Raw genomic sequence first — 25,937 nt, forward strand, 5'->3', positions numbered from 1 at the left:
GAAGGCAGATTGATACGTGAAAACTATAATATATCAGAGATCGATAAGAAGACCTGAAAACAAAGTAACAGATCCCAATTCAGATGTTAACATAATCAAAGAGATACTATAGCTTTATCCTTATCGTTAGCTGTAAAAGCATTTACCGAAACAGCTAAAAGTCCATTTCATTATTTTCCCAAAGTCCATTAGACAACCCACTTTCTTGTGGCTGTAAAGATCTCCTCTGCATGTCCCCAGAAGCTTCTTGGTTACGAAGATGAGTAGTTCAACTGGAGATGAACCCATACACCCTGCAACTCTAGTCACCTTTGGGTGCCAAGGATCATTGCTATACAATAACTATTTTGTTGCCTTTTGAGAATGTCTATACAATAAATATTAAACTAGTAAATATTTAAACAACTAAGATAGACCTGAAAAATAACCAAATTGTTTTGATGCTCGAGCTCTCTGTCAGCTTTGTTTTAGAATGAAAATGTTCCCCTTTTTTTAAAACCCAAATATTACCTTTGGATGCATGATCTGAAAAATGGGACTCGCTAAAGGAGAGGGGGGGCTCTTCCTTAATAATATTGTTTGAAAGAGTTCCCAAGAAGAGAGAAATATGTTCACAAGAGAAGTGGAACACGTTTCCGCTACCGAACCTCTTGAAAGAGTAAGAACACCACCTTAGTTGGAAGATTTTTATAACAAATCACCCCCCTCCCACCCTTCTCCCCCTCCTCCTCTTAATGACGCATGACTTCATAAAACTATAGATAGAAACATCACTTGACCCACAAATGCAGTGAAGTGATAAATGACAAACTCTGGCAAATAAAGGTAACTGCAATTTTTATCTAATAGAGTTCTGCCCAGTTGGCTGTATCTAATAGAGTTCTGCCGAGTTGGCTATGTAACTAAAACTTTAGATCCAATGGCTCCATCAAAAAGATAAAAGCATGTCTTATCACAAAGGGTCGAACCTAACATATGGAGTTGAGTTCACAAATACATTTGTACCAGTGGCAAACGATTAACTACATGAGGTTGATTTTTTCGATTACTATCAATAAGAATCAATTGCCCTTTGCGCCAAACAGATTTTAAGATGCCTATAATGCCAACCAAAGCAGTCAAAGCAACCCTATCCAACATCCCCATTTTTCAAATGTCTTTGATCCATATGCCGGCCCATGATACTAAAAAAAATGTTGTGAAAGTTCCTTTGATTGCATGGGACAAGGTGTGCAAATCCAAAAAGTCCAACTTAGAAGTCCGAAACAAGCTAACCTAGCCCTCCTTGGGAAGTGGTGGCACAGATTTGCCAGACGAGAAGATTAGTTCTTGAGGGAAGTAATCAAAGAGAAGTATGGCCTGGAGAGGTACTGCTGGTTCCCAAGGTGCCCTACTCAAGCTTCATTATATTCAAAAAGCATCGTCTACACTTGGGAAATCTTCAGGAGACATGTGAGATTTAGTCCTAGGAATGGAGAAAGAGTCCATCGATGGAAAGACTTTTGACTAGGAACTCAAACATTGGCTGAATGGTTGCCTAGTCTTCTAAGTGCCACCAAGGATCGAGACATCAGTATCCCTAGGATGGTGGAAAGCAGAAGGGGTGCCGCAAATATGGACTCCAACAACGACGTGGAAGCAAAGTGCCTGGCCAAATACTTCTAGAGCTTGTGAATCACTTCCTGTCAGTGAATGGAACAAATTGGACTATTTGGGCCCCCTCAACCTCATCACTTCACGGCATCTTCTTTCTTCAAAGTTCTCTCCTCTGAAACCACTAGGCCCAAAGTCTCTAGCCAAGTGCGCGCCGTATAGGTGCCACCTACGGTTCAAGCCTTTTATTGGATCGCGCTGTTGGGTAAAACCCTCACAGCTAACCAACTTTAACAAAGAGGTATCCAGCTTGCAAACAGACGTGTCATGTGCTTGCTAGAAGAAGAAAATTTGGACCCCTTTTTTGGCATTCTATAGTGACCTCTAGTCTATGGTCCAAACTCCTTCAGGAATTTGATAGGCAATGGACCTTCCCCTAGTCCATCATCCAGCTAATCTAAGCCATCCTATCCCCTCCTTACCCCAAGGTTGGCACTTTACTGTGGAGGGCCTTGGTGTTAGCTACCATATAATCTAGTGGACCACATCAAGTCAGAAACTATTTTCTGGGCTAAAAGTAATAGGGTACTCCGTACTCTAGTATATCCCTCCCCCAACCTTCCTTAGCGGCTGGAAGAATATCCTATTCCTCACATTTCCTAGGCAAACCATTGCTTCCCCATGGACACCACAACCACCCAAACCCCCCCCCTCTCCCCCCCCCCCCCCCCCCAACAAACAAAATAAAAAAAGGACACTTAGATGGTTTCTCTTTGGGCAACTCGGAGCCCACTGGTATAGGTGATATATGGAGGGACCAATCTGGATAAACACTTCTCACATTCTCACCACTTAAACCACTTATAGACTCATGAACTCTACAACAGCCGAATCGAGCAATCACAGAAGGTCTCCAAAGAGTTTCACATAGCCCTTTCCAGTACCATGGAGATCGTTGTAGAAGGGGACAACAACAATGTCATTGCATGGGCGTCAAGGCAGTGTGTCCCTGGCATCTATTCCCTAATTTTGACTGTATAAACCATCTCTACAGGGAACTAAGTGTGATGTTCTGCCACATTTGTAGAGAGGCAACCAGTCAGCAGATGCATTGGCACAAAAAAGGGCTGTTAGGGGCCTAAATGGATCACATCAAGTCGGCTAAAACCACTCTCTCTACACCCCTTTCTCAACCTCTTTTCCTATCTGTCTTTCTATCTCTGCCTCTTTCCCAACCTCCTCCCCTCTTCACTTATCCTCTCTCTCTCTCTCTCTACCCTCCATCACAAAGGGTAGAGCAACTGTCGATGTAGTTTGCGTGAAAAAGGATTCCTCTCTCTCACTAACAATCTCACTCTTTCTCCATCTCTATCTCTGTTAACCTCCTCCCTCCCCTATTTCTTATTTTTCTTCAATCTAAAAAAGCATAAGGAATTCTTGCTACATTTTTGTAGAGCACCAGGCTTTGAGCTTCCACTGCCCACATCTCATGGGCTTTTTGTAATACTCCCTTTATATGAAATATGTTGCTTCCACTTATCAAAAATAAAAATATTTTACGACAGTTATTATTATAAAGAAACAAACATGGAGGAGGTTTACATGGCTCCCCTATCGGGCCTTTTGAGAGGTAAGATGTGTTGGCTTAAGCGGGAGAATAATAGGTATACAAGATCCCAAGGGTCATACTAAAATAAGAAGCAATTTGTGGCAGTAAGATCGAGCGGAAATGATGAGTAAAGGAAAATGGCTAACATCAGACTGAACTAATTTGATTGAAGCCATTTATGACATTAGTAAAGTTCAGGGAAATGGACCACCCCAGTTATGAACCAATCCAAGATGCAAGTAAAAATTTGAGTTCAAAATTATATGGACATCAGCCGCGATAACCAGGTCTCCATTCATAAAGCCTCCAATCCAATTATAGAAAGAAGCTAATTAAGTATATAATCTGTATGTGAAGTTTAAGGACATACCACACTATATATTAGGCAAGCTAGGCACGGTTGATACCTATTATTGATCTTGAGGGGTAGGATTGTAACTCATATTATAAGGATATTTTAGCATATCATAACTTTTAAATGCATACATATTGATGAATATTAGTCCACAGCCCATCCAGCGCTTTTCTTTTACTTTTTTTTGGTGGGGGTTGGGGGGGGGGAGGAGATGGTGGAAGAGGGACCATGATTAGATACAAAAAATAGTAGAAGATAAAGGATAGGAAAGAGAGAATCTCAGTGACCAATCTTTCTTATTCATGGATTTCTACAGATTGGACTTTTGACAAAGAGGCTATGTCATTACTATTTTATTTTATTTTTCTTTATTTGGCAGTAGAGATATAGGAAGAGGTAAAGATGGGAAAGAGATTATATAGGGGAGAGAGAGAGAGAATCAAAGGCTCCAATTAAATAGATGCATAAATAATTGAAGGATTGTGGTTCTCTGGTAATGGACGAACATACATTTTAACAGAATTAGAAAGTAGTGTATTTGTGTGTATTTTGTGTATATGGAGATAACATGCCAAAGAAAGATATTGCTTGTTCAACGAAAAGTTCACATGCTGATGAAAGAATATTGCATGTACAAATTAAGACCTTTGGAGCTTAGGGTTCTCCCAGCCAGAAAGGCAACGAATGGCAGGAACAGCCACAAGATGGAAACCTACTATGCAGCTCACAGGATTTCCAGGCAACCCAAAGGCAAGTATCTTCTTATTTGGCTTGCCCTCCATAGAATTAGTGCTAATTACTGCAAAGGTTAGTGGCTTTCCAGGCTTCATCAAGACCTGAAAGGCACAAAAAAAGTGAAAGAAATGGATTAAAAAAAAATGCACAAGATACAAGATAATTCTAACTATCAAGAGTCAAGTGAAGGAAAGCTTCTAATTGCAAACGTATAATTCAAAACCATATGTGAGGAGTTTAACTAGGCAATAATATTACATTGCATTTTTTAAAACTATTAATGATACATATCAAAACAAAAATGATAAGAAACACAACCATGGTCACTGGGTTTTATGCAGGCCGACTTAGGGCACCAAATTTCAGGACCAACGTTCAAAGCTTCAAAGGCCTTTTTTCCCTCATTAGCTGGGCAAATCTGCTCTGCAATTTTAATGTCGTAGAGGTTACAATTCCATTTCCATAATGGGGTCGAGTAGTGATTTCGATATCAGAGCAAAAAATTATGCCTACATGAAGTTAGGGTATCATTTCATGGTTTGAGCTATTTTATTCAGCAAAAGTGTTCGGAATAAATCTTAATCGGAAGTTTTAGGGTTGCATTATCTGAGCGAGGTTATGTCGTTCATGACAGTGATGGGTCCAATGTAGAGAAATGTGAACCCATTCCATAACCAATGGAGAGAGATCTCCCGTTAGATGATCACTTGGTTGGTACTCTAGAAGGGTCAGAACGAGGAATTCAGGTAAATGTGCCTGAAGTTTCAGGTATTACAACTCATGATTTCTTGGATTGGATTGCCAGAGGTGAAACTTCTTTGAGTTAAAAGAATTATCAGAGGAGAAAAGGTAAAATTCATGACTACTCAAATTGAAGGCCATGCCTTAAATCGGCGGTAGCAGTAGTAGGCAGGTTGAGTTTGAAACTGGAAAGACAAAATTGCAACTTGGAAGAAGATAAAGTTGTGTTTGAAATACAAATTTGTTCCATCCAACTATGCACAAGATCTATTCCAGGGATATCACCACCTGTGACAAAAAGAGTTGAGTATGCAAAAATAAATAGACGATTCTATCATTTGATAAGCCGAAACGAGTTCAACGAGAGTGATGATCAGCTTGTTGCAAGATGAAATTAATATAATATATTTATATAATATAATAAAATAAAATATATATTATATAATAAATATTTACAATACAATATATATTATATAATATTTACATTTAATATATAATTTTTTAATAATATTTAAATATTATTTAAATAAATATAACTATACATTTTTAGTCATAATATTAAATAATGCATATATATATTTATATAACATATTTACAAAATATATTTAAATACTGAATAAGTTACCTAACAAATGAAATTCATTGCATAGTGCATTTTAAACATGTTAACCATAGTTAAGGGAACCTTGAGGGTAGGGTGACGATCCTACTCCGGAGCCTCGATCCCACGGTTCCTGCAAGGTATCTTGTAGGGACCCCGGTTTTTCGATTTTGAGATCTCCCTCCCAAAAAATGGGGACCACGTTCCATCCATAAGTAAAATCCAATTCTATTTCAAAATAGATCCCCGCTCCCATCAACCATGGTCCAAGGTTTTGGTACATTAAAATCTTAGGTTTCATATTTGTGGGATCTAATTTCATTAACGAATGATACTAGGTTAGAGATTGTCATTGTCTCAAGTTCCCATTATTTAGGAATCATAAGTTCCTTATTGTAAAATCCAATCCCTTTTTCGCATAGCATAAAATTTCATTATTTTAGATTCTTTTTTTTTGAGAGAAAGTTAACATTGTGTTCCTGGGGAGAGATGATTATATGGATGTGAGAGTTCGAAGTCACCCATACGAGGTCCATTATTTTAGATTCTTAATTTGAACTAGGCATAGTCTAGAGTGACCTTTTGTTTTATTAAGTCTTATTGTGTAAGACATCCCTCTTAGTTGTGAGAATATATATTTCATTTAAAATCTTATATTTATGATGTCATGTTGTTTTAGATTTTTAAAGCACAATGTTGAATCCTCTTAGTTGTGAGATGAGAATATATGTGTTCATTTCAAGCTTTAAAAAGCTTCTTTTACATTTACGAGAGAGAAAGAGAGTGAGAGTAGTTCATCTTGTCCTCTTGCCCCTTCGGAGAGCCAGCCTTTGAGAAACAATAGAAGCAGAGGAGACTACATTCGAAGAAGATGACCCTTGAGTGGTAGGATTCTAGGTTACTGGGGACTCCGAGGGAATGGTGCATGCCGAATTTGTATCAGGGCCTGAATTTGTAGTGGGAGGGACATGCCTTGATAATGGAGTTCTCTGACGAGCCTCATCATCAGCATCAAGGCAGTTGCCTAATGCTTCTAATGCCCCAACATTATCCTCGAGGTGGTCATCATCAGGATGAAAATCCCATCCTTTGTACTTCTCTGCATAGTCTCATCGTAATCTACTTAACAACTTGTCATTGTAGTGAACATAAATCAATGACTCAGAGTGTTGAGCATTTAACTTGTTCCGCTTAACACTGTGAATATAACAATACATACTCTAGCACCTCTCAGCACATGACGAGTTGACACTTTGAGACAACACCTTAATAGCCAGTGAATATAATTTAAGAACCCCACCATCGTATAGATCCCACCACGAAACAACTGACATTGTACCTCTGTAGGAAATGAATGCCGGAAGTAAGACTCCTTTACTACTTACAAAATCATTGATATGTTGTCGTATTCTACCCCTCTCATTCTTGTTTAGGTACAACCTCTCAAGGGCAGCAAGATAAGCCTCTTCTCCCCACCAGGACTTGGCATAGTTAACCATTGTCGAGAGTGATACTTAGGACTTCAAACATATGCCAAACATAGTTAAGAATCTCGATATTAGAACAAGAGGAACCCCGTTATATGGCATACTTAAACCTTGACTCCCTAACCAAGGGAACTCGTACTAGTTCTACTTGACTAGCATATTTTTATGTATAGTGGAGTTTAGATTCCCGTTAATCAAAACATTGAACTCATTGACATGGGATATCGCTCCCATAAACCTAAGGATCTCATTCCTTGTCTTGTTCATTGTACGGACGTCGATCATAACCACAGGGAGCTTCCACTTTAGGGCGGTTTGGTGTATCCCGAACCAATCCCGCTCCCGATCTCGCTCATGTCTCCAACAACTATGGTGTTAACAAGCATGGAGAAAAGAAAGTTTGCAAAAGTTTTTCCTGCAAAGCGTTTACATATGTAAATATTTTTCCTGTTACGCACCAACCAAACGTGCCCTTAGTGATAAGTTGAACATGTCAAAGTTATGGAGGGAAAAATTATTTTTATTTTTTATTTTTATTCAATTTTAAAAGTTTTAGGGTTTATTTTTGGAGTTTTTAAGTTTTTTTGAGATTCTAGGGTTTTTTATATTTTCTTTATTTACTATTCATAAGTGCTATTCATGGGTACTGTTCACGCGTTATTGTTCACGAGTACTTATGCATTATTGTGCATAGGGATATTTTTGGAATTAAAGTATTGTTTAGTGCTATTTTAGAATCTTAATTGCTTACTTCAGTTTCAAGTTAATTTAGGGCTTCATAGGCTTATAAAAGATTGGATGCCATATTTGGGAGATATATGTTATTGGAATAAATTTTATTTTATGAAAAAAGAAAGTTTTTCTTCTCATGGCTTGATTTACAACAATGTTCTTTCTCCAATATTGCTGATTTTACTTGTTTAAGGTTCAGAAAAGGGTGGATTTAATTGTCCACCCTACTTCTTGCATCACAAAGGCTGGGTATTCTACATATCATGTGGAGTTTTATGCTATTATGCAAGCACTCTGACGAAATTAATAGGTGTCCAAGACTAGGTAGTGGAATTTAAAGAATGAAAAAATAGGATTATTTGGGGATAAATTAGTTAAAGAAGAAAAATGAAACTCTGAACATGAGGACAATGTTATGTGAAATGAGATGACTGACTATATTAAGAACAATGTTTAAAATGCGGCCGCATCGCCACATACACAGCCGCATCAGGCGCTACGCGCTGGCCAACACATCCCACATGCCTTCATATGAGGTTTGGAGAGATGCGCCCACATATGCGCTGCACTCTCCGCATCAGAGCTGTGCATCCCGCATTGAGCGCATCAGGCTGCATGATTTGTCTGCCATTTTTTTAGAAACTGAACCCCTCAACAGGGGTAATAAGGTCATTTTGACCTTCGAAAATGGAGGAAAAGGGTTTGGGGGGGTATTAAATCCCCCAAACATCATTTTTCAGCCACATCCTTGGCTTTATTTGGATCGATTGAATCAAAAAATAAATTTTGGGTGGGAATTTTATTTGTTGAAGTTCTTCGATTTGTGTATTTGTTGATTTTTGGTTGTTGATTTGAATCTTTTGGGTGTTGATTTGAGTAATGATGGTTGTATTAACTCTTCTTGAGCTTGACTTTTTAAACTCTTTAATCTTCATGGACTTTTAGCTTGTAGTATTTTGCCATCTCAACAAAAGTATGCCTTAGATTATTACATAAAATTAATATGATGAATTATAAGCTTTCAGGAACACATGTTGCCATGGATAAAAGACAAAGCATGAAAGAAGACAACTTGTTACGAGAACCACAGAAGTACAAGAGTACTTCATGACTAGATATTTCATTTGCAGCGAAACAGGTCTATCAATTTATGCATATACCCACATCATCTCATATAGAAGCCTTAAAAAGATTAATCAAATACACAAAAGGAACAATCACCCATGGCATAGTCTTTCATAAATATGATGCGTAGAATCTGCAAATTGAATTGGTAAAGGGGTATTAAGATGTTGATTGGGCTAGTGACCCAGATTCAAGTACGTCAGTTTCCGTATTGTATTTACCTTGGGAAAACTTCATATCATGGAAAAGTAAGAAAAGGAAGACAACAGTAAGGTCAAGTACTGAAGCTGAATATCTAGCTTTAGGAAGTATTATATTAGAGCTATTAAGGATCTAAAGTCTTATGACCACATTGGCCATGAAAATTCAAAGATCCACAGTGTTATTTATATGATAACAAGAGTGTCTTAGCCTTGGAAGCAAATCCAGTATTTCATGATAGATCTAAACATATTCAGATTGAATACCATTTCATGCAGGGAAGGAATGAAGCTGAAGAAATTGAACAAGGTCCGTGGGAACAGAAGATCAAACAACAGACATTTACAAAAGGGTTAACAAGGGAACAACATCATTATTTTAAGGATAAGTTGTATAATTAAACATGACGTACAACTTGAGGGGCAAGTGTTAGTCATAATTGGTCAGGGGTATATATGGTGCTGTAACTTATTCTTGTAATTGTAATTCAATATTTAAACGTGATGTACAACTTGAGGGGGAAGTGTTAGTCATAATTGGTCAGGGGTATATTGGTCATTTTATATGCTGCTCTAACTTATTATTGTAATTGTAGCTCATGTTCACTGCAAATGCACAAATATGTAATTTTCAGATTTATTTATACCCTTATCTAGTCCTTAATTAATTATGGTAGAAACCATATAATTATATATCTTTGAGTGCAGCCCCTCACACATGAATGAATTAGGGGTCACATCATTCTTCTATGACTTCCTCTCCATCCATATCTACCTGAACCAAAACTTGGTCTTCTCTCTCTCAAGTATTCAAGGTGACATTTTAACAATAATTACATTGGATTTAGGGCTAGGGCATCCAAATAAAGCCTATAAATAGGGGTTGATTCTTCTTTAAGAACATTATTCTTTGAGAATTCTAGTGAATTCTCAAGAATTCTCAGACCCATTGAAGCTATGCTTCCTAGCTTCCATTATATTTTTCAATCAAACTATTGGAGTAGTACTTTTTAGTCTTTCCTTTTGTTTGTTCAGAATCAGCATTGGAAGCTTTGACACCTTCCACACCAAATGAACTAGTCTAACACTTACCTACACAGACATATGAAGGATCGGGTTTACATGCAAAGTAAGATGAAAAGCTATCATTAGTAATGCCTTGTCAGTGCTTAGTGTCTATATCCCCTTATAAAAATTATCGTTGTAAGAAAACAAGCAAATTACAGATTCCCAAAAAAATGCATAGGACTATGCATCTGATATGCTAGATGGGCTTTAGAAGTTTTTTGGAGCTTACATGCTACATAGACATCAGAATTTAATATTCGTTACTACCTTACCTATTCAAATAATTTAGTGAAGTATAGTTATTTTGTATAATTGATCTCATGAACATATTTACAATGTCTCCAAAAGGACTTTAAAATATTCTTGTACGGATTTTACAGTGTGCACCTTTAAGCCTGACTGCCCACGTAGCTACTTTTTGCAGTTCAAAATGAGGTCAATAAAGATCAAATGTGATTCGAGGGAAATTCGGAAACAGCCACCCATCATGAGGATGGTTGCATTCTCCTATCTTTTCTTTTCCTTTTCCTTTTTTTTAAAAAATGTCAACCTTGCAGATTAGCCATAAAAACTTCTGATAATCTCGAATGGACAATATTTGAGTAGTCAATAGGATCTTGACTGAAAACTCAATAATGTAGTGAGCTAATGGCAATGCTACTCTCATTTATGGTAACATCAAACAGAACATGGACACAAACTTGTGAGCGATAAGATATGTTGGCACATGAAACAGTCTCTTGATATTCAAATTGCCGTAGTTCTACATCTTTCAAAAAAAAACAACAGAACCATAGCATGCAAAAGATACGCATCATGAAGTAATAATCATTGCTCCCTAATCTAAGGCATCAAGCAGTGTTTCAAAAAGCTCTAGGTGACACCTAGGCGGTCGGGGGGGTCCAAGCCACCTAGAACCTGGGCAGCCCAGTAGAAATTTTTCTTTTTTAGGGTTTTCTTTCTCTAAAATAGCCTCTAATGGGTTTTAGGTTTCAAATGAATCTAAAACCCACAATTTTTCCCCTTTAGTATTAAAATAATGACCCAAAAATACCTTCAAAGAGCCCCATTTCTGCCCCTAGGCGGGGTGCATGCCCTAGGCGGGCGGCCGCCTAGGCATGTTCAAGTGGGCGCCTAGGCAGGTTCCCGAGCGCCTAGGCGGGCGCCCAAGGATATCTGCCTAATTTGGCTGCCTAGGCCTGGGCAATACGCCCAGGCCTTCTGGACCGCCCAGGTGGCTGCCCAAGAGCTGGGCGGTCCGCTTTTTAAAACATTGGCATACGGTGACCAAGAGATGTTGGCACATGAAGCAGTCTCTTGATATTCAAATTGCTGTAGCTCTTCATCTTTCAATAAAAAACGACAGAACCATAGCATGCAAAAGATAGGCCATGAAGTAATAATCATTGCTCCCTAATCTAGGGCATCCAGTGACAAAATTAATGATGAACTGGATTAGTATCATTTGTATTCTTACAACTAATCAATAGAACAAATGAGACAAAATATTCAGGCTGATAAAAGAAGTGTTTTCATGAATGCAAACAGGCTAAGCATGTATATCATTGAGAACTAAGAGATAAATATGTAAGAAGTTCAGTCAACTCAAGTCACTCGAGTCAAGTCAGATCAAAGAAGTCCTACCTTTTGATTCTGTTGTTAGTGACTTATGAAACAGGACATGTAAGTTACAGTTCAAATAGCTCGAACTTCTTTTTATTTCTTTAGAAGTTGCCTGATATTTTCTGATCCAGGTAACTTCATTCCCACACATACTTCTTTTAATTTTTGGATGAACCAAAACACCAAGGATATGCATGTTAAAACCAATAAAATGGTCTTTCAGTTACCTTGTTGAAATATAAGGTTCCCCGCTTTTCTAACAAAGGCTTGACAAGATCTCTGTCTCCCATGGAAACACCTCCAGAAGATAGAAGAATATCTGCCCCAGCAGAGATAGCTTCATCAAGAGTCTTCTCAAGATGTTCAGCATCATCACCAGCAATGCCCAAATCCAATATTTTACAGTTCTGCTGAGAAGCAGCAGCAAGTAGCATGGCACGGTTGGAATCTCTAATCTGAAAAGGAAAATGAAATTCCATCTCAAATGGTACATCAAAACATTTTCACTTTGAGACATAGTGGACATAATTTTGGTCGAAATTTGGTATTACTGATTAGTTCAAAGAAATCCAAGTGACATTGCATTAGTGGATGTTATCAAGCTAAACTATTACCTGGCCACGGCCAAGAACGCGAGTTGCTGGCTCCACAAGCTCATCTCCTGTAGACAAGACTGCTACAGTTGGCCTCGGATAAACCTGAAAATATTTTTCATTAATGAGAAACTTTTTCATAAGAGATAGCAACTAACAAAGTAGATTACCTTTACCATCACCATCCCCATCGAGGCAAGTAGACCAATCTTTGCGGTACCTATATGCTCGCCCCTCCTTAATATAGTTGCACCTTTCTCAATGTCACACCCCTGATCAGTTAATAACAGGTACTTTTCTCAGCTTCTATATCCAAGCAGAAATAAAAATGCCAAGGATTTTACAGTGTAATTTTAGTTTAATCACCAGGCTGAAATAAGGTTATGAGAGACCTAGCTTTTACATCCCTTGGGTATCATAAAACCCTTGAGAAACACATAATAAAAGCTGAAGATATATTTTAGGAAACAGTTTTTGAGAACTCCCAAAGCCCAGGATTCCATTTTATCCTTAAAATTCAAGTTTATTTTTAGAATTTATAAAATATCTCAGCAAACCTAAGCGCAAATGCAAACCCATCCAGGTTCATATTTTTGCAGATCGATGTAGTCCTCCTAACATTTCAACTCACTTTCTATGGAAGTAAAGTTGTAGACTGAAAATAGCCATTATTTTCTCCCAAATCACTCCAGGACACCAATATTGGGACAATTCAGGCCAGATATAACAAGCTCCTTACCAAACTAAAGTTCCAAGTTCATACTCTGATAAGAATTTGAACAAGAAGATAATGGCTTGAACGAATATCCAAAGAATAAGCATGGGAAATATATATGTTCAATTGATCAGGTCAAGAAAGTAAAGAACATTACAAACAGGAAAAAACATATATTAACGAAATTTCAGAAATCGTCCACGAGAAAAGGAGCAGACTGATTCCATAGCAATGGCCTAGGTCAATTCGACCTTTTTCACCAAGATGAGTTAAATAACGTGCCACATCTTAACCTTCTGAACAAGGAGAACCATGTATACTAGAGTCTATACAACCAAGACTAAGTCCAAATGAACCATAAGTGGCGCAGACCAAGTGGCGTAGACCTAGTAGCTTGAGCTAGGGTTTTAACAAAGAAAGAGATAAGGACGATCCAGAAATAGTTCATCATCATCATCATCATTATAGCCTTTTCCCAATTAATTGGGGTCGGCTACACGAATCTTAGTCCGCCACTCTACTCTATTAAAGATCCAGAAATAGATAAAGATTAAAAACCCAGAGATAAAAGGAGCACTTGCTGCTCTAGGGTTTCTGAATAAAAGTCCATAACCTGATCCACCATTATGATTGAGTGCATCCTTTATATAAGAAAACCCTAAACAAGACTTAATCATGGCCATTCATCTACTCTAATCATGATCATTTAGTATAAAAGACTTTAAGTGAATAAAAAGACATAAAAGACTCTAGAAATGACTACTTATGCCCTAAGTAAATAAAAAGATTCAAGAAATAAATAAAAATTGGCCTCAATGCTTAATTTGCCCATTTCTAACTTACAGCTTATCTCTCTTGTCTAGCTACTCGTGAGCAGTATTCTGGGCTGCATCAATCCCCCCTTCCTCAAAAGAATTCGCCCCTCGAATTTGGCGGCTCATCATCGAAGGTATCACCACAATATGGAATGAAATACTTGACATTAAAAACATCGGAAGTGTGAATATGGCTTGATAGCTTTAACTGATAGGTATTGTCATTGATCTTCATCAAATTTTTGAACGGCCCTACCTTGACAAGGCTTGAGATCTTGACATGCCATTTTACTGTAGTCCCCATAGACATTGGATATTTGGATTAACTACATTTTGGACCCATGGAGAATTGCCGTACTTGTTGTACTTAAGCACAACACATTGGGTCCCAAACATATCAGAGAATACTCTACCATGAATTTTGAAGCGGCCCAAGATTAATGATGCACAACCCCCGTCATTTCCTTCAATTTGCATATAGTGATTAGATATAGAGGTTCTCCAATCAAAACAAAATACTGGTTGAACATCATGAATCATATAAGCAACCCAACCATTCAATGGCCAGCTTCTATATTGAATTCACTAGCAAAAATTTCATAAGAAACTATTCGCAAACCCTTGGGGCGCACCTCACATGGTGATCCATATTCAGGCATGACATCAAGAAAACCAACATCCTTATTGCCACCGTCATCCGCTTGATCCTCCCTTTTTTTGCATTGTTGTTCTCCATAGAGAATATCACCCATCAAGTCATCATTAAAGATGGGATCACTATCAAAGACATGATCACCATCTCCATCAAAAGGTTCCTTGCAAAAGATTGGATCACCATTAACGCTATGATCACACACTTCTTTCCCAACACCCAAATCTTCATCCAAATACTTGTCAAAGACTAGCAGTGAGTCCCAACCAATAACAAGCTGATCTTGAGAACCATTTGATAAGAAAAACGTTTCTCCATGGTTTTCCTCTGCGGGATCTCAACCTTGAGACCGGTTTCCCACCTCCTACTATCCCTATCTATACGATGCACTACCTCTCTCCTTGGAGCTTAATCATGGAAGGGATTTATAGATTCATTTACTCAATCTCATACTCCTGAGATGGGGCTTCCATCAGCGCCAAACACATAGATGGGGTTTCGACCAATCTCCCTAGATCTGCAATCTCTTCTCACGAACTAGCAACAAAGCCTTCTATGGTTGTCGCTTTTCCTCTGCGTGGAGGCATGGTTGTTGATCTAGGGCACAAAAGCACAAAAATCGGCACTACAATACCATGCTACAATAACCTGATACAATACCTTCTTTACTGATCATCAGACTCTGGTACCAACTTGGCACAAACCTAGTAGCTTGAGCTACAGTTTTAGCAAAGAAGAAGATAACGAATATCCAAAATTAGAGAAAGATTCAGAAACCAGAGGTAAAAGGAGCACTTGTTGCTCTATGGTTTTGAATAAAAGTCCATAGCATAACTCATCATTATGCTTGAGTACATCCTTTATATAAGAAAATACTAAAAGCCTTAATCCATATACTCTAAGCATGGCCTTTTATTATAAAAGACTTTCAGTGAATAAAAAGACATAAAAGTCTTTAGAAATTACTACTTATGTCCTTAAGTAAATAAAAAGAATCAAGAAATAAATAAAAGACATAAAATGATAGACTCAATTACTAATTTGCCCTTTTGCGGTTCCTCCTGTAAACTTTAAGCTTATCTCTCTTGTCTAGATACTCGAGAGCAGTATTCTGGATAGCATCAATAAGGGTAGTCCCAACCACTTTAAGCTCATTGATTTAGCAAGAGTGATCTTTGTGGAATCAAATAACGGACCTTAAAAAAATAGGCTATCCCAATTTCCAAAATAGAAGACATCTCCAACATGTTATTGAGGAGCCAAACAAAGTACATAGAGTTCGAACTTTGGAGTTATTGAATGTGGGACAGTCATCCATAAGACAAATCCGGAACTAAGAAGCAATCGAAATAGTCAATAGCTAGTTCTAAAACTTCCAATAGATCATACAGTACAAAGTGCAATCCAAGCATACACAAGTAAAAGAAAGTAAAAAATCTTGTAAGCCATGTTTGCCATAGCATAAGCTATATGTCATAGTTAAAAGCAGATGGCAGATAGGCAATTTAGCATAGCCAAACCCTAAATCTCGAGGATATATAAATGTCTCCAACGCAAACACATGGATGCAAACATGCTTCCTTTAATAGTTGGTAGGTCCTACATATGATAAATCGGTTCCTTTACAGAGAATTCAACACTTGCACTATTGGATGAATATGTTGAGTCAAGGTTGGAAAATTCGCCTGCTCGAGCTGCCAGAGGCCTTGGGCGCATCGCCCAGGCCTAGTCGGGCAGGAAGGGGCCATGTCACTATTCAGGCAGCTAGGCAACCGCCTAGGCGGCCCACAAAAATTTCGAGAGAGGCACAAAAAAATTCCCCTTGAATAGGGGCATTTTTGGTCTCTCTATCCCTCGAAGCCTTGTGCTAAGTCCACGGAGGTTGTTTAACCGCCCAAAACCCTTGGAGTACCAACTTCAACCAAAAACACGCTCAAATCCAGATTTCTTATGAGAAATCCAAGATCGAACAAAAATCTAAAATTTTCAATTTCTTGCGAAATCGAAAGGCATTTGCACCTAATCTTTTGAGGGCCTGAAGCGGTTATCAAAAGAGGTCATTGGCAACCAAAGCCCACCTTTTAGCTCGAAGGATTCTGTTTTAGAGGTTAGAGATTTTCAAGTTTTGGATTAGGGTTTTATGAGCAATTATATATTACTCATAAGATATTTTTGCATATTATGTTTTTCTTCTTTTTTGTTTGAGGTATTTGTGATTTATTTCATCTTTAGAATGTGGATTAGTGTGGTTTTGATGTGCTTTAACTTTGTTTACAAATTTGGATTACGATTTGAAACCCAAAGTTCAATAAACCTAACCCAAATCAAACCTGATTCTCTCTTTACCTTTTCTGTTCATTATATTTGTGTTGTGATTTTTTTAACTTTAGTATATGGATTTGTATGGCATATGGAAGGGGCCTTGATATAGCTAGCAATGAGGATTGGTGAAACAGTTTTCTTTATGAGTTCATCATGCTTGTTTGAAACATTTTATGCTTTTTGTAAAAAGACTTGACACTTTAATATTTTCATCATTTTATGAGTTGTGGTGATTTCTATATATGATTTTCTTTAGTGTTTGACTATTTAATACAATCTATGATTTACGAATGCATGGGTTTACTGTTTGGTTTCTTTTTTTCTTTTTTTTTTTGAAATTAGGTATTTTAACTCATATACAAGGGTGTTTGGTATTTAACCTAACCATAGTTGTTGGAAACGCCTGCGAACCTGAATCGTTAGAGGAACCGGAATCGCGGCCTGCTAGAAGATTCCTATCTTAGGAATCGTTGTCCGTACAATAGGAATGGCTAGGAACGAGATTCCTAGTTTTTGAGAATCGTGTTTCGACCAAAATAGATTCAAGTTTCATCCACCTATGGAATCGAGATTCTGTCCTCCTTGAAATCGGGATTTCCAACCCCCTAGAATCGACACTCCAAGAGTCAAGATTCTTTAATATGCAGAATCGAGTTTCGACATCTATGGAATCGAGTTTCTGACATATGTGGAACATAGATATGTTGTTATTTCAAATCGTGATTCCAACATATTTGGACTCAAGTTTTTAAAGTATATAAATCAGAGATCCATACCAGTTTGAGATCGAGATTTACAATAATATGGACTATGGAATATGTTTGACGACCCCTAGCAGGAATCAAGATTTTATTTTTATGGAAAACGAAGCCACGAGCACATCTTGAGCCTCATCAATTTTAGAACCTATATTGGATGTCTCTCATTAGAAGGCTTCCCAAATTTTATAGTGATTGTGTTGACTATTGAACTTATGGTCATTATATACAAAAGACAAGTATTCCTAAATTGTGATTTTGAATTCATTATTATAAAGACAAAATAGGATTATGTCTACACCATGCTTTTACTTTTAATTGTATGCGTTGTATTTATCAATTATATTTTAAATTTAAAGTAAAGGCCATCCAAGGTGGCACAAGTAAAATAATGAAACCCAGCAACCACAAGACGCATTCGAAGGAAGATTTCTACTCCAATTGACATGGAAACAAGATTTAATCCTCCCTAGAATCCAAATTCGATATATTTGGAAGCATCTACCTGCAATTAATGGGCTCAAGTTTTCAACGATGTGTTGGATAGAGATTCTGAAATTAAGGAATCGAGTTTCCTTGGTTCCGATAAATGGTTTCTAAAGATGTGTTGAATCAAGATTCCGAAATTAAGGAATCAAGTTTCCTTGGTTCCGAAAACAAGTTTCTAAAGATGTGTTGAATCGAGATTCCGAAATTAAGGAATCAAGTTTCCTTTGTTCCGAAAAACGGTTTCCGTGGAGATTCCTTAACGGAAATGCGGAATCGGGTTTCGGAACCGGAAACGCGAGGTCGGTAGAGAGATTCTGGTAACTATGAACCAAACCCTTAAAAAGAAAGAAAAAGACATTTGGGCCCCAGATTAGGCGGGCCCTCATAACCTAGGCACTGCCTAGCGAGTTTTCCAACCTTTTGTTGAGTACCACACTCTAGGCACATGTTACAAAAACCCACACTTAAATGAATATGTTGAGACAGAGAAGGAGCATGTGAAGAGATAATTTCCCATCAGGAATCACCTAAAGACCATGACATCCTTCCCACAAGTGAGCCCACATGGCATCTGTGTTAAGAAATCAGGGTTGACTCAACTTAATCAATTCGGTTCATTGATGTTCCAACATCAAATGTAGGACTCTTAGACTTTCTGGACCAAAGCTTGAGAAAACCAGATTTAATTCACTGTATTCTTTGAGTATTTCAGGAGGTTGTCAATACTTCTACAATCAGGGCCACCATTTTGCCTGCATATGATTTTCCTTTTTAGGTGGACCTAAGACTTGAAGAAGTGAATCCCAAGCGACACAAACCGAAACCCAAGGAAAGATAAGGTGCATTTGGACCCTCTTCAGCTCCTATACCTTCCGAGATGGATTCCCATAACCCAAATACCTCGACTTTTGCAAACTGATACATTCTGTCCTAGCTTTCGAGAAACATCATCTACGATTTTGTGGATGGGATTGCCCCGAAACTTCAGGCGAATGATTACCATTACTCCAAAGTTTTTCACATAATCATTTTGTGACATGGGACCCAAGAAAATAGACATTTCAGATTAGGGTGATAGAGAATTATGATAATTATCAGCACATACTTGTTAAACTGGATGTAATATATGCAGTAAGTACCTAAAATTTCAACCAATAGTACTGCCTCAACAAAGAAAAATTCAGCAAATAGAACTGTCAATTCCTTCCACTTATTCTGAAGATTTCTGTAACATGGTGGTTATTGCAAGTTCAACAACAATCTGAACTTTATCAGAATAGAATCAAATTTCCATATAAAGAACTAGAAGGACAGGCAAAGTTAATGAATAATACCACAGGTCGAATATCCTGGCCCGGGTTGGCTGCCACCAATATTCTGACCCTTTTTAAACCATCTGGAGTGTCTTCGATTTGTTCAGTATCCTCAACTTGTACAACAGCATCAGCACCATCAGGTACAGGCCCTGATCAAAAAACTCAGTCAAAATAGTCATAATTTAAGAAAATCAATAAATATGAAGGCCAATGTCCATCTCCATATATACAAGAGTAACTAAATAATGGTAATGCATTCAGTGTATGCCTTCGAAAGGAGGAGACCAAGCAACAATGTTTTTCATGGCACACTCACGAAGAAAAACAACTCTTAAGATATACTAGTTATTACAGACACGAGCCACAACGGTTAGCCATGTGAGACCAAGCAACAAGCCCCATAACAACCAAACAGTATCTCATTGCAGCACTTCATGTCACAGGTGATTAAGACTATCACCATAAATTATCATTAAAGAAACACAGGCAGTGACTGAGATACATAACTGTTCTCTTAGCGAGGAACACATTTTATTTTAACTGCATTGAACACTTTGATGTTGGCCTTTAAAAGCAAATAGTGATTTCACAAGTTTCAAGTACAAAAAGAGGAGACAAACTCCTGGTCATTGTAGCAATCATTAATGGGTCATTTGCGACCTAGGATATGCAAATCCTTCTCTCGCATATCCAGGTTTTGATGGCCTAAGGTCGTTTGGATGTATTTTTGGAGATACTATCTTAGATATCCACATCCTCAAAACCTCTCATATCCAGCATTTGCTGATTCCAAAAAAACTTGGAATGAGAAAATGCAAGGTTTTGAGAAAGCTAGCTTTTGCATTGGAGCGCGTGCCTCCTCCCCTTTTTCTTTCTCACTCCTCATAATAATGATATTATTCATTAACATTTATTATAATTATTATTATTATCATAAAATATCATCAACATTATTAATATTTTTTTGAGAAAGTTAACTTTGTATTACTGAGAAGTGATAGATTACAAAGATAAGATGATCCGAGAGCACCCTCATGGCGTGTCTCTCGGTAAAAAAAGCGTCAACCAGCCATGTACAAAAAATGGGCTTATAGGACCCCGCCCGACTACAAAAATTTACAAGAAGTTTTCAAAAAATAAACCAGGGCTGATAGATTTAGCTGAATACAAAAAAGTCTATGCAGTGTGCATGTGGTCCAGAACAAAAAAGGAGTAGAACCAGGCGTGTTCTTCTACTCGGATTCTAGCTCCCTCTTTCGCCATGAGATCTGCGAGCTCGTTGGACATCCTCAAGATATGCTTCCAAGAGACGGCTGTATCCCTGCAAATGTTAGCAATTTCATCAAAAAGTGAGGCTAGGTGCCATGGTGGTGAAGTCGTAACAGTTTCCCAAGAGAGAATATTTTGTGAATCTCCTTCCACTAACAGGTGTGGACCCAATGACCGGTTGAAGCTTTTCAGACTCAGTAGTAGGGCCATGGCTTCTGCGTAATGAGAATCATTATGGCCAAGATGCTCAGAGTAGGTAAAGAGGATTTTGGGATGATGGTCTCTAAAGACGCCCCCAGCTCCTGCGGGGCCTGGGTTCCCTAAGGAAAAACCATCAAAATTGAGCTTGATGGTGCCTTTTGGTGGTGGCAGCCAGTTGTTTAGTCTTTTAGCCTTGCGCGATTGGTGGCGGAGGATGTTTCTTCATTGGCTGAGGAAAAAGTTCCCTGATATGCCCGAGAACACCTTGTGGTTTGAGGCCCAGAAGGTTGCTAGAGAAGTTGCTTGTAGAAGAGTGCTGATATGTAGAGTTTGTGACCTTGAAAAATTCTGGTATTTCTTTCCACCCAGATTACCCATATGGAAGCGGCTATGGTAGCCTTCCACAGGGTTCTTCCAACCGTAGGCCGATGTGATCCAAGATCGTATGAATTTAGGGCCTTGACCGTTGGGGCATGACCCATTGGATACCAAAGAGTTGCAACACTTGGCTCCAAAGTTCGTGAGCAAAAGTGCAGAGAATAAAAAGGTGGGGATTGGATTCCTCCTCACATTGGCACAAGGTAGATCTATTGGGGATTGAGATCCCTCTCTTTTGGAGTTGGTCCACTGTGAGTGCCCTTTGGGAGCAAGCAATCCAATTGAAAGTTTAAACTTTGGCTGGGGCGATGGTGGACCAGACTTTCGACAATACCGAGGTGGGATTCAGAGGAGAGGTGGGGGGTTGGGTAAGGCTCTTATAAAAGGAGGCTACCGTGAAGAAACCTGAAGGGGCTAAAGTCTAAACCATAGCATATCTCCCATGTGTTCAAATGAAGATCGAGTGTAAGACTGCCAAGAGTGACTGGAAGTGTTTCCTCTTCGGATAGGTTTCTTCTGAATGATGGGTTCCATACTCTTCGGCCCCCTGACAATACCATTTCCTCAGCAATAGTAGAATCTTTGTTTGAGGCTAGTGTGTAGAGGGCTGGAAAGACTCCACAAAGTGGGGTCTGTCCCAGCCATAGATCTGACCAGAAGTGCACTCTAGTACCTTCTCTTGGATGAAATCTGATGTACCTTTTGAATTGTGAGAGGGAGGAGGCAAAAGATTTCCACGCTCCTGAGGCTCTATGGAGGTGTCTCCTTTCGGGATCCTACATTTTCTACGTAAGCCCTGGGCCCAAAGAGAGTCTGGCTGAGTGGCTAGACGCCACCACCATTTCCCTAGGAGTGCCAAATTGTGTTTTCACCCGAATCCCTAGTCCTCCCTGGTGTTTGGGTAGGCAAATCTTATCCCATGATACTAGGTGAACTTTGGTCTTTTCCGCATGCCTGACCAAAGGAAGTTTCTCATGAGCTGATCCAGGCAATTGGCCACCAAAGATGGCATGTGGAATAGGGACATGAGATAAACTAGAGAATTTGCCAGGGTGGCTTTGATCAGGGTCTCTACCTGCCAAAGAGAGGTATCTACTTTTCCACCCTGCCAAACGCCTATCAACCCTGTCTATTACAAGAGACCATTGTCACTTTTTTGGCTTCCCCAGTCTCAATGGAAGACCTAGGTAGGTTGTGGGGAGATCCTCCACTTGGCACTCCCAATTAGGAATGATCGCTCTTATTTCTGCATTCGTTTGAGCAACTCCCATCATATTAGATTTTTCCATGTCAACTTTGAACCCTGTCGCTACTTGGAAGCATTTAAGAAAAAGCTTGAGGGTATCAACTTCTCTAGGAGAGACGTCAAGGAGCACCAGGGTGTCATCTACATATTGCAGGTGAGGCATTGTTGGGCCATGGGGGCTGCTCTTGAAGCCGGAAGTAAGTACATAGAAAGAAAAACAGAGGAAGTAAGTACATAGAAAAAAAGTCCTAAAAAATGTTATTGAGATACACATATTTCATGTTCAGATGGATATAAACATGTCCATACGAGTAATCCAACTGGAAATGTGACTGGAGACTTATGGTACAAAAACTATTAAAATCTTCCAGTACATAAAAGTTAATGAAACATTGGTAGAAAAACTATCAAAAACCTCAGTATATAAAAGTTAATGAAACATTGCAGCACACAGTTATATAACTCAGAATGTACTCTTTTCCAGGAATGACCTTACCTCCAGTAGTTATATAAGCAACAGTTCCAGGAGTGATTATCATTCCCTCAGCATCATTCCCAGCTCTTGCTTCAGCGATCACAGGATATTCACCTGGACCATCAGCCGCAACAACTGCAAAACCGTCCTGCAAAATATGTCATAAGTCGCAGACATTCTCAATGATATATAAGAAGTACATCATAGAGAGAGCAAGAGAGAGAGATTCTTGCAAATTCAGGAAATTATAGTATATCAAAAGCTTTACAACTTAAAAATAAGAAATTTTAATTCCTATTTTGAATAAACATGACGATTAGAAACGACGAAATACCAATGATTCTAGCACTCTTCACTCATATTTTTGAGAGATTTTATTTTCGTTTTTTGAAATTGATGACAATACATTACTTTATAGATAATAAAAGTGAGGGGGGAATGAGGCAACCAGGTCAGGTGCTGTGTTACTCACACAAAAAGTACATACCAGAAAAACAAAAACACAAAAAAAGCCTCTTTTGTGCAAAGAACTAAGGCCTGTACATGGGTCTAAATACAGTTATGAGAATGATAAAATACAGAAAGAAAATTAGAGTCAAAGGAGATATGGGCAGAGAGGAGGTACAGAAGAAAATGAAAAGCATAGAGAGGAGAATATTGTTGCTTTTTTTTTTGGCAGGGGACGGGGTGGGGAGGAGGGAGAGGGAAAGAGGTAGGTTGGGGTAAGGTGGGAAAAAGGTGATGAAATAAAAACCTTCAACAATGGTTTTTGTTATAATACCAACCCACACCTCAGACAAACGAATGAGTTGAGAAGACGAAATGTCCCTTCTAGACAACAACGATCCCCCAAACAACCCCATCATCCAACCCAACCCATCAGCCAACCCTTTTCCACAGTAATATCCCATCAACAACCCCAACCACAATCATCTAGATCTTTCCACCCTGCAACTCCAGCCATCCCTACAAACCAAGTAACACCAATCTAGACCAGCAGAAAACCTACCACTGCCAAAGCCAAACAACAACTATTCCCAGTTAATTCACCCAAGAAAAGTGCCCCATATCACCCAGAATTTGCCAATGTGGATCCACATCACACTCTCTCTCTTAACGAAGCTAACCTTTAACCCACCTACTCTTTGCAGAAACAAGCCTCCAATCAGGCCTATAATGATCCCGATGGCCAAACTCAAGAAAGTCCAATAATTATCATCATCATCATCATCATCATCAAAGCTATTTGGGGTCAACTATACGAATTTTAGTCTATCATTCTGCTCTATCAAGGGCCATATCCTCAGTGAGGCCAAATGTCCAGATATCTTCCTCACTGATTCCAACCATATCCTTTTGGGCATAGCCCTTGCCCTTTTTGAGCCTTCCACTTCAACTAACTCACACCTCCTAACAGGTGCTATACTAAGCTGCGCTGCACATGAGTTCCTCTAAATGTTTCATTTCGAATTCTATCCCTTCTTGCCTTGCCACTCATTCATCTCAACATACTCATCTCAACTACACTCATCCTATGGGTATGTTCCTTCACTGCCCAACATTCCCCTCCTAAAAGCAAAGTTGATCTCACAACTGTCCTATAGAACTTGTCGTTCAGCTTTATTAGTATGTGGAGATCACATTGAACTCCGGCTGTACATTTCCACTTCACCTATCGAACTCTAATTCTATGTGCAATATCTTCCTCAATCTCTCAATTTTCCTGAATTATCGACCCAAGATATCGAAAGCGCATTATTTTTAGTATTTCTTGGCCATCAATCTTAACTACTTCCTCATCTGTCTAATCTTATTATTACTAATCTTGTATTCCATATACTCTTTCATAGTCCACTGAATGTTAAATACTTTAGATTCTAAAGCATCCCTCCAAAGTTCTAACTTTGTGTTGACGTCATTCCGGGTCTCATCGATCAAAACTATGTCGTCCACAAACAATATACACCAGGGTACCTCATTTTGTAGGTGCCTAGTTCAGACGTCCATAACTAAGACAGAGGTATGGGTTCAACACTGACTCGTGATGTAGACTCATTGTCGCTGAAAACTCACTTGTCTCTCCACTAGTTATTGGCATACTAATTAGTGCTCCTTCGTACATATCTCTCACCAACTCAATGTAGTGTTTGGAGACTCCTTTCTTTCCAACATCCACCAAAGTAAATCTCGAGGTATTCTATCATGAGCTTTCTCTAGATTAATAAAGACCATGTGGAGGTCATTTCCCTTTGCCCTAAGCTTCTCAATCATCTGCTGAAGTAGGAAAATAGCATAAGTTGTTGACCACCCTGGCATAAAACCGAATTGATTTTTTGATGCACTCATTTCATGCCTTAAAAGTTGCTCAAACACTCTCTCCTACAACTTCATAGTGTGGCTCATAAGTTTGATCCCTCAATAGTTCACATAATTTTGTACGTCTCCTTTGTTCTTGTAAATAAGTATCATAATACTTTTTCTCCATTCATCTATTATTTTCTTTGTTCTCAATTCCTTGTTGAATAGTTTGGCCAACCTGTCAATGTCAATCTCCCCATGGATTTCCAAACCTCTATCGGTATACCATCTGTACCTAAGGACTTCCTATCTTCATCCTCTTCAAATCTTCTTCCACTTCTGATATCCTAATCCTACGAATGTATCTATGACCTCTGCTCTCAAAAATCCAATCGACAACGAAAAATCCCCGACAGCAGCTTGCAGACCGGGTCAATTAATCCATTTGTCCCCCCCTGGCTCGCCCATCCTCCTCGACACTATCCCATTCCTTGTGAAGCGGCCAAAACCATCCTAATTTGAAGAGAATATTAGTCAAGAA

General features: G+C 38.6%; 1 protein-coding gene across 4 annotated transcripts in view; it reads right to left on the minus strand.

Annotated features, from left to right (window-relative positions):
* B73 (molybdopterin biosynthesis CNX1 protein / molybdenum cofactor biosynthesis enzyme CNX1 (CNX1)) overlaps nucleotides 1–25,937 on the minus strand; it is a 56,390-nt gene that overhangs the window by 19,906 nt on the left and 10,547 nt on the right. For 2 of the 4 annotated variants that reach the window (XR_016058458.1, XR_016058457.1), the window contains exons 3-8: nucleotides 23,120–23,246; nucleotides 19,548–19,678; nucleotides 12,633–12,734; nucleotides 12,484–12,567; nucleotides 12,097–12,324; nucleotides 4,274–4,393 (exon numbers count right to left, since the gene is read on the minus strand). Coding sequence is in view for 2 of the 4 variants with exons in the window: in XM_006847403.4 (XP_006847466.2) it covers nucleotides 4,203–4,393; nucleotides 12,097–12,324; nucleotides 12,484–12,567; nucleotides 12,633–12,734; nucleotides 19,548–19,678; nucleotides 23,120–23,246 (863 nt within the window). In the remaining 2 variants the exon portion in view is untranslated. Of the gene's footprint in view, nucleotides 1–4,202; nucleotides 4,394–12,096; nucleotides 12,325–12,483; nucleotides 12,568–12,632; nucleotides 12,735–19,547; nucleotides 19,679–23,119; nucleotides 23,247–25,937 lie in introns of all 4 variants that reach the window. The other 2 variants (XM_006847403.4, XM_011626187.3) reach the window with 1 other exon arrangement.

The sequence above is a fragment of the Amborella trichopoda genome, chromosome 6, assembly GCF_054954075.1.
Source record: "Amborella trichopoda isolate Santa Cruz 75 chromosome 6, AtrichopodaSantaCruz75HAP2 v2.0, whole genome shotgun sequence".
NCBI lineage: Eukaryota > Viridiplantae > Streptophyta > Magnoliopsida > Amborellales > Amborellaceae > Amborella > Amborella trichopoda.